Here is a 15,384-nt window from a genome sequence, read left to right as displayed (position 1 = left end):
AGAAGGAGGAGTGATGGGCAAAGGGGTCAAGACCACGCTAGTGAATCCTAAAGAAACAGCTGTCCTGAATAAGAGGGAGCTCTTGGCCCCCAGACTGATCTTTGGGAAACCAGCATGGAACTGATCCAGAACCCATAAATGTGGGTGTCAATAGGAGTCCTCGGAAATATATGGGTCCTCTTGTAGTAGATCAGTCCTTATCCCTAGAGTAGGAATGGACTTTGGGATCCTATTTCACACAGAGGGATACTCCCCCAGCCTAGACTCATGTGGGAGGTCCTAGGCCTTATCCCAAAGGATATCACAGACTCTGAAGATCCCCCCCATGGAAGGCCTCACTCTCCCTGGGGAGCAGAAATGGTATTGGATAGGTAGGGTGTTAGTAGGGGGGAGGGGAAGAGGGGAGGGAGGGGGAACGGGGATTGACATGTAAAATAATCTTGTTTCTAATTTAAATTTTAAAAAATACAAAAATAAAAATCAAAAAAATAATAAAATTGAGTTGAAAATGTTGACAAAATACAATATTTTAATATGGTTCAAAACAATAAAAGTATAGTTTACAAATGAACATGTTATAAACGTACAAATGTGAGATTGAGTTTTATGTGAGTATACATAGTCATGCACACATACATAGCCATATATATGCATATATATACATATATATATATATATATATATATATATATATATATATATATACACACACACATATGCATAGCTATCTTCTGGATTATGAATACTTCTGAGAGGGGAAGAGGAGCTGGAAAGATAACTCGGTAGTAAGAGCACACAGTAAGTACTTGATATTTGGTTCTATGTACCCATGTTAAGTTATTCACAACCACCTATAACTCCAGTTCCAGGGAAATCAGGCACCTCTGGCTTCTACGGGCACTGTGCTCATATTAACATATACATGATTAAAAGTAACAAAATAAATATTTTTTAAGACGAAAGAAAAGCAAAAGAGAAAGGAGAGGAATGAGACCAGACTGGGAGCTTAATTTTATATGTGAAACACCTTGGTTCTAAAAATGTGAAGCAAATTTTACAGAACTTATTTGTTAAAGTTTGACATCAAACACCGTGATGTTTGCTGTAATAGTAGAGACATCGTTTTCAATAAGTCAAAGTGTTATATTATTCTTTGCATGAATACCTTTATTATAAACTGCTGATGAAAATTAGAACATATCTGGGCTCGTCTGACAAGACTGGCAAAGATAGCTTCATTGAAGAGAAAGCGTCGAGATTGAGTTCTCACTGGATCTGTCCTCTTGACTCCAAATCTGGTATCTTGCTCTTGGTCCAGATCTTCAGGTCTTAGTAGCAGCTTCAAGCTGAGGAGAGGTTGTTTTCCACAGTCCAGTTCCCTGACAACTTCCATCTTGTGCTGATCATCACAGGCCCGGGGTGAAGCAGCCACATGCTGGAATTCCTGACCGATTGGCTGGTATGGGAAAGCTCCAGCTGGCTCTGAGAAGGGTGGCATCGACGGGCACAAATGAAGTTTAGAAGAGGGCAATATAAAGGAAGCTGAGGTCTGATCACCAAAATCAGCACAATGAAAACCGCCAGTAATGACTATTGATCGCTAGAATTCAGATTGCCAGATGTTCTAGAGATGGAATGTCAGCATTCAGTTTTCACTTCTAATTCCACATTACAAAAGAACCTTAAGAAAAATAGAACACTATTGAGGGGAAAGAATTACGAAGAAGATCTAAACCGTTGAATGGCCTCCCGTTTGTTCCTGATAAACTTCAATCATATCTTCCTCCTCCATCTCCAGCTCTTCTGGAGTGTGGGTATCAGCAATTCTCTGGCCTTCAAAGAGAAACTTCAGGGAATTGGATGGGACGCCCTGTCTTTGACAGTATGTTTCTTTGAGTTTCTTGAGTTGCGTTGTCATTTTCACTTTGAAGTGTATCTCATTGCCATCTTGTGCAATCACTTTGATTTTAATAACTTCTTCCTTCTTATCCTCGAGAACCTCACTTGAAGGTTTTGCCTCTTCGTTAGACACAGCGACCAATGGATCAGTTCCCCAGGGAGTGTCCATAGCGGCCGCAGGCGGCGGAGTAGAACCTCTGGGGTTTACAAATCCGACTCTTCGCAACAGCCCACGCCGTGGTTGGAGGGACTTCCTGTACATCTTATGTCACTTCCGGGTTCCAGAAGGTTAGCATCTATGACCATTGTGGGGGAGGGGCGGTGGTAGCAGATAGGCAGGCTGAAGCAGTCCCTCGTTTCAATCCATAGGAAAGACACAGAGAGCTCTATTTCGTATTATTTTAAGTTAACATTAAAAAGGAAGCAATAAAAGAGGAAAGCTTGTTCAATTTTTTTATAGTTTAATGTATTTTAATAGCAAACTTACAGGAACAGCAAAGAAGACAGACAACATTGAAAACATGTACTTGCATGTAGGACAACTCAGAAAAGTATAGTGAATGGCTGGATTCATTCATTGTATGATAAAAATGCTACAAACACCATTTAGTTGCCATCAATAAGAAATTTATTTATTTAAAAAAAATCCAAATGCTGGCATTGTCCAGAAAATTTTAACAGGTTTATTTATAATTGTTATAAAGTTGAACTGTTGAAATGTGTTCACTCAAACATTTTGCTTGCATTAATGCTTTACATCTTGCATTTATATTAAAAATTTATACACAAATGAAAATGGAAAAACTACCAATACCTGATTTCTCTCCCCTATTTTTCCACTCGCAATCATATACTTAGGTACCTTTTGACCCCATGGAAAAAATAACTAACATTCAGAACTACTGATAACAGGAAGAGGAAAAAAAATTTTGAGAATGAAATGTTTCCCCTCATAGTGGATTCTTAAGCACGTTCTCTGCATGCTAGCTGGATATCTTTTGGCGTAAGTTTTACACGTTTGGCATGGATAGCACACAGGTTGGTATCTTCAAAAAGGCCAACCAGATAGGCCTCTCTTGCCTCCTACAAAGCACTAATAGCTGCACTCTGAAAGTGCAGATCTGTTTTGAAGTCATGAGCTATTTCTCGAACCAGACGCTGGAAAGGGAGCTTGCGAAACAGAAGTTCAGTGGATTTCTGAAAGCTTCTGTTTTCACTGAGTGCCACAGTACCAGGCCTGTAATGATGATGTCTTTTCACCCCTCCAGTAGAGGACGCACACTTGCATGTGGCTTTTGTAGCAAGTGTTTCCTGGGTGCTTTACCACCGATGTATTTGCGGGCAGTCTGCTTGGTACTAGCCATGGTAAGAGCACCTCCTTACTTACCCACCTTCTCCGTCAGCTGGAGGTCGGCAAGCAAGAGGCAGCTGGTGCACTGGTTGTGAACACTGATCAATTTTTTTTATATTTTTTTATTAGTTCAAATTAGGAACAAGCTTGCTTCATATGTCAATCCTTCCCCCTCTCCCTCCCTTCCCCCGGCCCCCCCACCATCCCTCCAACACATCCTGCCTCCGCTCCCCAGGGAGGGTAGGGCCTTCCATGGGGACTCCCCAAAGTCCACCACATCATCCTGGGTACTCTCCCATGTGTCCAGCCGACAGAGCATCTCTTCATGTTGGATGGGATCCCAAAGTCCCTTCTTACACCAGGGAAAAATTCTGATCCACTACCTGGGAGCCCATAGAGTTCTGAGAACTCCTCATTGACATTGACGTTCAGGGGTCTGGATCATTCCTGTGCAGTCCTCCCAGATAGCAGTCTGGGGGTTCATTGCTCTCCCTTGTTCAGGTTAGCTGTTTCTGTGGGTTTCATCAGCCTGGTCCTGACCACTCTGATCTTCATTCTTCCCTCTCTGCAACTGGGTTCCAGGTTCAATTATACACTGGTATAGCTGTGGGTGTCTGCCTCTGCTTCCATCAGATACTGGATGATGGCTCTTCATGCTCCCAATTATCTCAGAAGATACTGCTCCGTCCCATACCCCAAGGTTCATGCGTTTTTCTCTTAGAGGCCTTCTTGATTCCTAGTTCCTTTGGTGAACAGGATTGTAAGCTGGTGATCCTTTGCTCTATGTCTAATATTCATGTATGAGTGAGTACACACCATGTTTGTCTTTTTGTGACTGGGTTACCTTGATCAGAATGGTTTCTTCTAGTTCCATCCATTTTCCTGCAAATTTCAAAACTCCATTGCTTTTTTTTCTGCTGAGTAGTACTCCATTGTGTAAATGTAACACATTTTCTCTATCCATTCTTCGGTTGAGGGACATCTAGGCTGCTTCCAGTTTCTGGCTATTACAAACAGTGCTGCTATGAACATCATTGAACAGATGTCCTTGCTGTATGAATGTGCTTCTTTTGGGTATATGCCTAGGAGTGGAATTGCTGGATCTTGTGGTAGACTCATTCCCATTTTCTTGAGGAGTCGCCATACTGATTTCCAAAGTGGCTGTACAAGTTGGCACTCCCACCAGCAGTGGAGAAGTGTTCCCCTTTCTCCACATCCTCTCCAGCATAAACTGTCATTGGTGTTTTTGATTTTAGCCATTCTAACAGGAGTAAGATGGTATCTCAGAGTTGTTTTGATTTGCATTTCCCTGATGGCTAAGGATGTTGAACACTTTCTTCTGTGTCTTTCAGCCATTTTAGATTCCTCTATTGAGAATTGTCTATTTAGTTCTGTTCCCCATGTTTTAATTGGATTGTTTGGTGTTTTGGAGACTAGCTTCTTGAGTTCTTTGTATATTTTGGAGATCAACCCTCTGTCAGATGTGGTGTTAGTGAATATCTTTTCCCAGTCTGTGGGCTGTCGTTTTGTCTTGTTGACTGTGTCCTTTGCCTTACAGAAGCTTCTCAGTTTCAGGAGGTCGCATTTATCAATTGTTGAATCCCAGTGTCTGTGCTACTGGTGTTATGTTCAGGAAGCTGTCTCCTGTACCAATTAATTCAAGGGTATTTCCCACTTTATCTTTTAATAGGTTCAGTGAGGCTGTATTTATGTTGAGGTCTTTGATCCATTTTGACTTCAGTTTTGGGCAGGGCAAAAGGCTTGGGTCTATGTGTAGTCTTCTACATGACTGAATCCAGCTATGCCAGCACCATTTGTTGAAGATATTCTCTTCATTCCAGCATTTAAATTTGGATTGTTTGTCAAAAATCAGGTGTTTGTAGGTGTGTGGATTAATATCAGGTTTTTCAACTCTATTCCATTGGTCTACCTGTCTATTTTTGTGCCAATACCAAGCTGTTTTCAGGACTATAGCTCTGTAATAGAGCTTGAAGTCAGGGATGGTGATGTCTCCAGAAGTTCCTCTATTTTACAGGGTTGTTTTGGCTATCCTGGGTCTTTTGTTTCTCCATATAAAGTTGAGAATTGTTCTTTCAAGGTCTGTGAAGAATTGTGTTGGGATTTTGATGGGGATTGCATGGAATCTGTACATTGTTTTGGCAAGATTGCCATTTTTACTATGTTGATCCTACATATCCAAAAGCATGGGGGAATCTTTCCATTATCTGGTTTCTTCTTTAATTTTGCTCTTTTTTTTCTTTTTTTTTAGGGCCTTACATATTTAATACAGTGTGTTGCCCCTGTACAAATGGAAAAAAATTAAGTTCAACATTTCTAGAACAATATGGCTGTTAATTTTTGTACAATGACAACTGAACGTGGTAAACTGGGATAATTTTTTCCAAAGTTGGCAGCACAGCTAAAGTTTCCAAAAATTCAATATATATATATATATATATATATATATATATATATATATATATCAATAATAGCAGTATTTTATGCATCAATAGCAGCAACAGCTTTTCCAGGTTCTGCAGTCATTTAAACAAAATTGTAAAGACATCCAGCACTCTCCATTAAAAAAAAAGTAAAAAACAAAATCCCAGTAAAACAGCACAGCTCTGTTACCCTTGTGGTACCTGGCACCATTTTTTTTAAAATTAGCTTCTCAATCATCATATGGAAGGAAACCATTCTGAGCAACATCATTAAAAACAGCTGTGCGAAAGCATGGTCACTACTATGTATCATAAAGCAGGTCCACATATGAGTGAGTACATATCATGTTTGTCTTTTTGTGACTGGGTTACCTTGCTCTGAATGGTTTCTTCGAGTTCCATCCATTTTCCTGCAAATTTCAAGATTCCATTGCTTTTTTTTTCTGCTGAGTAGTACTCCATTGTGTAAATGTACCACATTTTCTGTATCCATTCTTCAGTTGGCGGGCATCTAGGCTGCTTCCAGTTTCTGGCAATTACAAATAATGCTGCTATGAACATCGTTGAACAGATGTCTTTGTTGTATGAATGTGCTTCTTTTGGGTATATGCCTAGGAGTGGAATTGCTGGATCTTGTGGTAGACTCATTCCCATTTTCTTGAGGAGTCGCCATACTTTTTCCAAGTGGCTGTACAAGGTGGCACTCCCACCAACAGTGAAGGAGTGTTCCTCTTTCTCTGCATCCTCTCCAGCATAAACTGTCATTGGTATTTTTGATTTTGGCCATTCTGACAGGAGTAAGATGGTATCTCAGTGTTGTTTTGATTTGCATTTCCCTGATGGCTAAGGATGTTGAACACTTTCTTCTGTGTCTTTCAGCCATTTTAGATTCCTCTATTGAGAATTGTCTATTTAGTTCTGTACCCCATTTATTAATTGGATTGTTTGGTGTTTTCGAGAATAGTTTCCTGAGTTCTTTGTATATTTTGGAGATCAGCCCTCTGTCAGATGTGGTGTTGGTGAATATCTTTTCCCAGTCTGTGGGCTGTCGTTTTGTCTTGCTGACTATGTCCTTTGCCTTACAGAAGCTTCTCAGTTTCAGGAGGTCCCATTTATCAATTGTTGAATCTCAGTGTCTGTGCTACTGGTGTTATGTTCAGGAAGCTGTCTCCTGTACCAATTAATTCAAGGGTATTTCCCACTTTATCTTATAGTAGGTTCAGTGTGTCTGTGTTTATGTTGAGGTCTTTGATCCATTTTGACTTCAGTTTTGGGCAGGGCAAAAGGCTTGGACCTAAATGCAGTCTTCTAAATGTCTGCATCCAGTTATGCCAGCACCATTTGTTCAAGATGTTCTCTTTTTCCAGCATATATATTTGGATTGTTTGTCAAAAATCAGGTGTTTTTGGTATGTGGGTTAATATCAGGTTTTTCAACTCTATTCCATTGGTCTACCTGTCTATTTTTGTGCTAATACCAAGCTGTTTTCAGGACTATAGCTCTGTAATAGAGCTTAAAGTCATGGATGGTGATGCCTCCAGGAGTTCCTTTATTGTACTAGGAATTTTTGGCTATCCTGGGTCTTTTGTTTCTCCATATAAAGTTGAGAATTGTTCTTTCAAGGTCTGTGAAGTATTGTGTTGCGATTTTGATGGGGATTGCATTGAATCTGTAGATTGCTTTTGGCAAGATTGCCATTTTTACCATGCCATTTTAGCATGGGAGATCTTTCCATTTTCTGGTATCTTCTTTAATTTCTGTCTTTAGAGACTCAAAATTCTTATGGTACAGGTCTTTCATGTTTTTGGTTCCTGTTACCCCAAGGTATTTTATGTTGTTTGTGGCAATTGTAAAGGGTGATGTTTCTCTGATTTCTTTCTCCACCAATGTGTTATTGGTATATAGTATGGCTACTGACTTTTTTTAGGTAATCTTGTATCCTGCCACTTTGCTGAAGTTGTTTATCAGCTGTAGGACTTCCCTGGTAGAGTTTTTTGGGGGGTCACTAATGTAGACTATCCTATCTTCGGCAAATAGTGAGAGTCTGACTTCTTCCTTTCCGATTTGTATTCCCTTGATCTCCTTTTGTTGTCTTAATGCTATAGCTAGAACTTCAAGGACAATATTGAAGAGGTTTGGAGAGAGTGGACAGCCTTGTCTTGTTCCTGATTTTAGAGGAATTGTCTTGAGTTTCTCTCCATTGAATTTGATGTTGGCTGTTGGCTTGCTGTATATTGCTTTTATTATGTTGAGGTATGTCCTGCTATCCCTGATTTCTCCAAGACCTTTATCATGAAGGGGTGTTGGATTTGTCAAAGACATTTTCAGCATCTAGTGAGATGATTATATGTTTTTTTTTTCCTCAGTCTGTTTATATGGTGGATTATGTTGATGGATTTTCATTTGTTGAATCAGCCTTGCATCCCTGGGATGAAGTTTTCTTGATCTTTGTGGATGATTTGTCTGATGTGTTCTTGGATTCGATTTGCCAATATTTTATTGAGAATTTTTGCATCAATATTCATGAGGGATATTGGTCTGTAGTTCTCTTTCTTAGTTGTGTCTTTGTGTGGCTTGGGTGTGAAGGTTATTGAAGCCTCATAAAAAGAGTTTGGCAATGACTCTTCTGCTTCTATTGTGTGGAATACTTTGAGGAGAATTGGTATTAGCTGTACCTCTAATTTCTGATAGAATTCTGCACTGAAGCCATATTGCCCTGGGCTTTTTTTGGTTGGGAGACTTCTGATGACTGCTTCAATTTCATTAGGGGTTATATTTCTATTTAAGTTGCTTATCTTTTCTTGATCTAATTTTGGTAAGTGAAATCTGTCCAGAAACTTGTCCATTTCCTTTAGATTTTCGAATTTTGAGGAATATAGGTTTCCAAAGTATGACCTGATGATTCTCTGGATTTCCTCTGTGTCTGTTGTTATGTCCCCCTTTTCATTCCTGATTTTATTAATTTGCATGTTCACTCTTTGTTGTTTGGTAAGTTTGGATGAAGGTTTGTCTATCTTGTTGATTTTCTCGAAGAAACAACTCTTCCTTATATTGATTCTTTGTATTGTTCTCCTAGTTGCCATTTTATTGATTTCAGCCCTCAATTTGATTATTTCCTGGCATCTGCTCCTCTGGGGTGTATTGGATTCTTTGTTTTCTAAAGCTTTCAGATGTGCTGTTAATTCTCTAGTGTGATTACTTTCCTGTTTCTTCATGTGGGCACTTAGCACTATGAACTTTCCTCTTAGCACTGCTTTCAAAGTGTTCCATACATTTGGATATGTTGTGTCCTCATTCTCATTGAATTCTTGGAAATGTTTAATTTGTTTTTTATTTCTTCCTGGACTCAGGAGTTGTGTAATTGAGTGTTACTTAATTTCCAGGAGTTTGTAGGTTTTCTGTAATTCGTGTTGTTAATGAATTCTAACTTTAAAGCATGGTGGTCTGATAAGATATAGAGGGTTGTTCCAATTTTTTGTACCTGTTGAGGTTTGCTATGTTGCTAAGTATGTGGTCAATTTTAGAGAAGTTTCCATGTGTCACTGAGACGAAGTTAAATTGTTTTGTATTTGGATGGAATATTCTATAGATATCTGTTAAGTCCAATTGCGCCATAACTTCTATTAGTTCCTTTGTTTCTTTGTTAAGTTTCTGTCTGGTGGTCCTGTCCAGTGGTCAGAGTGGGGTGTTGAAGTCTCCCACTATAAGTGTGTGTGGTTTTTTGTGTGATTTGAGTTTTAGTAATATTTCTTTTACAAACGTCAATGCCTTTGTATTTGTGGCATAAATATTCAGAATTCAGACATCATCCTGATGGATTTCTCCTGTGATGAGTAGGAAGTGACCTCCTTCATCTCTTTTGATTGATTTTAGTTTAAAGTCCAATTTGTTGGATATTAGGATTGCTACTCCTGCTTGTTTCTTGGGTTCATTTGATTGGAAAATCTTTCCCCAACCTTTAATTCTTAGGTACCGTCTGTCTTTAAAGTTGAGTTTTGTTTTTTGTATGCAGCAGAAGGAAGGATTCTGTCTTCTTATCCATTCTGCTAATCTGTGTCTTTTTATAGGGGAGTTAAGACCATTAATGCTGATGGATATTAATGACCATTGATTGTTCATTCTTGTTTGCTTTTGATTTGGTGATGGTGGTGAGATTATTTGTGGGATTCTACCCCTTTTTCCTTTTTTCTGTTGGTAAAGTGGGGTTATCTATTGTCTATATTTTTCTGGTTGTAGTTAACTTCCTTGGTTTGCAGTTTTCATTCCAGAACTTTCTGTAGGGCTGGATTGGTGGATATGTATTGTTTGAATCTGGTTTTGTCATGGAATATCTTGTTGTCTCCGTCTATATTGATCGAAAGCTTTGCTGGGTTTAGTAGTCTGGGCTGGTATCCATGGTCTCTTAGTGTAGGTAAATATCTATCCAGGACCTCCTGGCTTTCAGAGTTTCCATGGAAAAGTCAGGTGTGATTCTGATATGTTTGCTCTATAGGTTACTTGACCTCTTTCCTTTGCAGCTCTCAATATTTTCTCTTTATTCTGTATGTTTGGTGTTTTGATTATTATGTGGAGAGGAGACCTTATTTGGTGTTCTGTAGGCTTCTTGTATTTTCACTGACATGTCTTTCTTTAAGTTGGGAAAGTTTTCTTCTATTATTTTGTTGAACATGTGCACCTTTGAGTTGGATTTCTTCACCTTCTTCTATACCTATTATTCTTAGGTTTGGTCTTTTCACGGTGTCCCCTATTTCCTGGATATTTTGTGTTAGGGATTTGTTGGACTTAAGATTTTCTTTGGTTAATGAATCTATTTCCACTAGTGTTTCTTCAACTCCTGAGATTCTCTCTTCCGTCTCTTGTATTCTGTTGGTTATGCTTACATCTGTGGTTCCTGATCATTTACCCAGCCTTTCTATTTCTAGCTTTGCCTCAGATTGTGCTTTCTTTATTTTCTCTATTTTGGTTTTTAGGTCTTGAACTGTTTCTTGTATTTTTTGCTTTGTTTTGTCTTCAATTTCTTTAAGGGATTTTCTCATGTCCTCTTTGAGGTCCTCTATCATTTTCCTGAAGTTGTTTTTAAAGTCATTCTCTTCTGGTTCATCTGCATTGTGATGTTCAGGTCTTATTGGTGTATGGTTCCTAGTCTCTGGTGGTGTCATATTGGGTTTTCTGTTGTTTATTGTGCTTTTATATTTTCTTCTTCTCATCCTTTCTTCTGGTGGAAGTAGCAGGAGTCTCTTCCTCTCCTGGTGGGTATGGGACCAAGGTTCCCTTCTGGTAGATGCAAACAGATCCAATACTCTGATTGCCTGTCCTCTTCTCGTGGATGGGGTCAGCACTGCCACCAGGGCCTTGGGAGTGTCCAGTGTGTTGCATTCTGCCCCCAAGTTCGGATCTGGTGAGCGGATCACTGGTTTCAGATAACTTTGAACAGTGACACCAGTGGGAACCAGAAACAACCCCTGCCCTACCTGGGCCGGCAGACGGAGGCAGAATTGCCACCTGGGCCTCGATGTGTCAGATCCTGCCGCCGAATTCAGATCCAGCGAGCAGATCGCTGGTGTCAGATGACTCTGACAAGTGAAGAGATCCCATTTATTAATTGTAGATCTCAATGTCTGTGCTACTGGTGTCATGTTCAGGAAGCCGTCTCCTATACCAATTCACTAAAGGGTATCTCCCACTTTCTAGAAGGTTTAGTATGGTTGAATTTATGTTGAGATCTTTGATCCATTTAAACTTAAGTTTTGTGCATGGTGATAGATATGGATCTATCTGCAATCTTCTACATATCAGCCTCCAGTTGTGCCAGCACCATTTGTTGAAGATGCTTTCTTTTCTCCATTGTATAGCTTTAGTTTCTTTGTCAAAAATCAGGTGTTCATAGGTGTGTGGGCTAATATCAGGGTTTTTCATTAGATTCCATTGGTCAACCTGTCTATTTTTGTGCCAATACCAAGCTGTTTTCAGGACTATGGCTCTATACTAGAGCTTGAAGTCAGGGATGGTGATGCCTTCAGAGGTTCCTTTATTGTACAGGGTTGTTTTGGCTAACCTGGGTCTTTTGTTCCTGCATATAAAGTTGAAAATTGTTCCTTTAAGGTCTGTGAAGAACTGTGTTGGGATTTTGATGGGGATTGTGTTGAATCTGTAGATTGCTTTTGGCAACATTGCCATTTTTATTATGTTGATCCTACCTATCCAAGAGCATGGGAGATCTTTCCATTTTCTGGTATCATCTTTAATTTATTTCTTTAAAGACTCAAAGTTCTTACTGTACAGGTCTTTCACTTTTTTGGTTAGCATTACCCCAAGATATTTTACGTTGTTTGTGGATATTGAGAAGGGTGATGTTTCTCTGACTTCTTTCTCATTGCATTTATCATCTACATATAGTAGGGCTAATGATTTTTTTGAGTTAATCTTGTATCCTGCCACTTTGCTGTAGGTGTTTTTCAGCTGCAGGAGTTTCCTGGTAGAGTTTTTGGGTCACTTATGTAGACTATCTTATCGTCTGCAAATAGTGAAAGTTTGACTTCTTCCTTTCCAATTTGTGTCCCCTTGATCTCCTTTTGTTGTCTTATTGCTGTAGCTAGAACTTCAAATATTGAAGAGATATGGAGAGAGTGGACAGCCTTGTCTTGTTCCTGATTTTAGAGGAATAGCTTTGAGTTTTTCTCCATTTAGTTTGGTGTTGGCTTTTGGTTTGCTGTATATTGCTTTTATTATATTTAGATATGTTCCTGTTATTCCTGTTCTCTCCAAGGTCTTTATCATGAAAGGATGCTTTAAAGCCCAGGACCAGATGTTGTCACTGCAGAATTCTACCAGAAATTCAAACAAGGGCTAATACCAGTACTTCACAAATTGTTTCACACAATAGAAACAGTAGGGACATTGCCAAACTCTTTCTACGAGGCTACAATTACTTTGATACCCAAGCCACACAAAGATACAACTAAAAGAGAGAACAACAGACCAATATCCCTCATGAAAATTGATGCAAAAATACTCAACTAAATATTGGCGATTTGAATCCAAGAACACATAAGAAAAATCATCCACCGTGATCAAGTAGGCTTCATCCCTGGGATGCAAGTATGGTTCCAGATATGAAAATCCATCAATGTAACCCACCATATAAACAAACTGAAAAAAGAAATATCACATGATCATCTCACTAGATGCTGAGCTTGGTAAATTTTATAATTAAAACTTTACCTATATGGTTCGACAATGTAGCAGTGACTGGAGCAGAACTACTGCTATACTGCTATTAAGAGTCAAAGAGAAGTGTAATCCCATTAACCATGTTTGTCTCTCTAGAGAGATCAGTTATGCAGTGATTAATATCTTCTTAGCAGAAATGGAGAATGCTTTTCCTAATTAGAGTAGCAAAGATTCTTAGGAATATAAAGGTAAGGAAACCCCATATGCAGTCACTCCTAAATAAAGCCTACATACATAATTTTATACATATACACATATGTCCATGTGGATACATGATATTAACACATGTATGTACGTATTGCTATATACTTACTACTTGTGAACCTTTCTGTATTATATAGATGATTTTGACAGAAAGTTGTTGGTAACTGTATAGTTTTTTCATGTAAGTATATCATCACTAATTCCCAAATACCGTATCTCCCCACCACACATACCCCTTTGAAAGAGTCTCACTACCTAACTCAGGCTGGCCTTGAACTCACAACCCTCCTTTAAAGGAGGGAAGGAAGCTGAAGACCTCCAAATGCTAGGATTATAAGTGAGTACCAATCAGTCCTGGCCAACTGTGTGTGTGTGTGTGTGTGTGTGTGTGTGTGTGTGTGTGTGTGTGTAGGCTAAAGGTAAATGTCAACTGTGCTAGTATACATTTACTGTCAACTTGACACAGTAAATGGAATCTTATTCAAGTAATTATCTTCATCAGGTTGGTCTGTGGGTGTGTCTGTGAGAGCTTGTCTTGATTGATATAGGCAAGCACAGGCCACTGTGAGTGGCTCCATCTCTAAATAGTTTTGGGTTATAAAGAAAACTAGCTAAGCATCTAACTGTAAGTCAGAGAATAAGCCAGAAATCACAATTACTCTGTGTGTTCTGCTACAAGCTCCTGCTTGAGTTCCTCCTTGAATGGAATTGTAAATCAAATAATGCACTTTCTCACCCACATCGATTCTGGTCTCAGTGTTTATCATAACAACAGAATATTGGGTTTCTCTCCTTCAATTGCACCTTATTCTTTTGGGACAGGTTTGGCTAGGCTGGCTGGGTAGCAATCCCCAAGAATCAGCCTAGTGTCACCTCAGTGCTTGAGATCTGAACTCAAGTTTTCATGCTGGCTTGGATTTCACCAGCTGAGCCATCTCTCCAGCTCCCCAGCTATCATTATTTTTACAAGTAGTTTGTAGTCTTTAACAATAATACTTTTTTAGCTCACTGGAAATGATAAATAATAACCCCATCCCAGTTTTCATTGAGCCTTAATATGCAAATTGAAGAATAAACTATTCCTGATCACAAAGGAGTTGTCTAGATGGCAGACTAAACTTCTCAGATAGTTTCAGCCTCAGATATATCCATTCCTAATGCCTGTGTTATCCTAGCCAGCAGTTAGTTTTTCCAGTGATGGCATTTTTGGGGTATACATGTGATTTTGCCTGCTCCTCTTTGAAGTTATGGGAAAAGGGCACACATTTTACGATGCTTAAAGCAAAATTCTTAGGATATGACTAATGTATTTCATTATTCTTATAGAATTCTTTCTAAAATATTAACAAGACATATTAAGTTAATTTTACAGCAATAATATTTAATATATTGATTTGTACTCATGCTGAGCATTAGGAGAAACTGCTTTATGATACCTTAAAGTAGATTATTGTCAATAGCTTTGTTGGAGTGAATTCCAAAAACCTTCAATACACAAACATCTGTATGTGTTCAAATTAACTATGACTATATCTTTGGAGACAGGGAGATCTATGAAGAGATGGTAACAGAGTATGTAAGAGATGATGAACTCACACATAATGGGCAGCAAGTAAAGTGTGAGAGTAATAGCAGTAGCACCCATGTTTATTGAAATCTAGGCATTATAGAGGCCACAGTTTGACCCACTATAAATGGCAATGTCACAATACATACTTTAAAGTTCAGTGATTATTGATGATGTTATAAACATATGGCTTCATCCCTTGAAATTATTCCTCCATGCAAACACACCTCTCAATAGCCTAGCAACTCATCTGCTTTCAATGTTGGATGACTATCTCACATTCCCTTAGACAAGAGAAACTATCCAGACATATCTTCCTCGTAGATCTTCCCAAGGAATCAAATCCAATTTCCTGTCAAAGCTCAGAGCAAGCACTTTTCAGCACAGCACTATTTGAAGTTATATGAAGATAAATATTTTGCTTGAACTATTTTTGCTGGAAATAATTTTGTCTACTGGAGTAGAAGCAAATTCTGGGACAAAGCCTTAGGTGTAAAATGAAAGCTATATTTGGTTCCTAAAATTCCTTAGGTTACTACAATTTCTTTATCAGTGGCAAATATACTATGGTATTGTAGGCATGATATGGTTAAGGCCTCAACATTTGCAATACATGTAATAAACTAAAAAAAAGGAGAATATTAGCCAGGTGTGGTGCTGTACATCTGTAATTCCATCAGTTGGGGCAGAGA

The 15,384-nt window shown here is 38.8% G+C and overlaps 1 protein-coding gene across 1 annotated transcript; it reads right to left on the bottom strand.

Annotated features, from left to right (window-relative positions):
* Nucleotides 1-1,729: 1,729 nt before the first annotated feature.
* LOC100774326 (small ubiquitin-related modifier 1-like) lies at nt 1,730-2,161 on the bottom strand. The gene has a single exon (XM_035438758.1). The coding sequence runs from the start codon at nt 2,159-2,161 to the stop codon at nt 1,730-1,732; it is 432 nt and encodes a 143-aa protein (XP_035294649.1).
* Between the last annotated feature and the right edge of the window lie 13,223 nt (nt 2,162-15,384).

The sequence above is a fragment of the Cricetulus griseus genome, chromosome 2, assembly GCF_003668045.3.
Source record: "Cricetulus griseus strain 17A/GY chromosome 2, alternate assembly CriGri-PICRH-1.0, whole genome shotgun sequence".
Lineage (NCBI taxonomy): Eukaryota > Metazoa > Chordata > Mammalia > Rodentia > Cricetidae > Cricetulus > Cricetulus griseus.
This window is presented reverse-complemented; position numbering and strand designations above follow the sequence as displayed.

What these genes read in the sequence shown, in the direction of transcription:
- LOC100774326 (XM_035438758.1), bottom strand. Translation starts at nt 2,161, where the DNA reads ATGTACAGGAAGTCCCTCCAACCACGGCGTGGGCTGTTGCGAAGAGTC.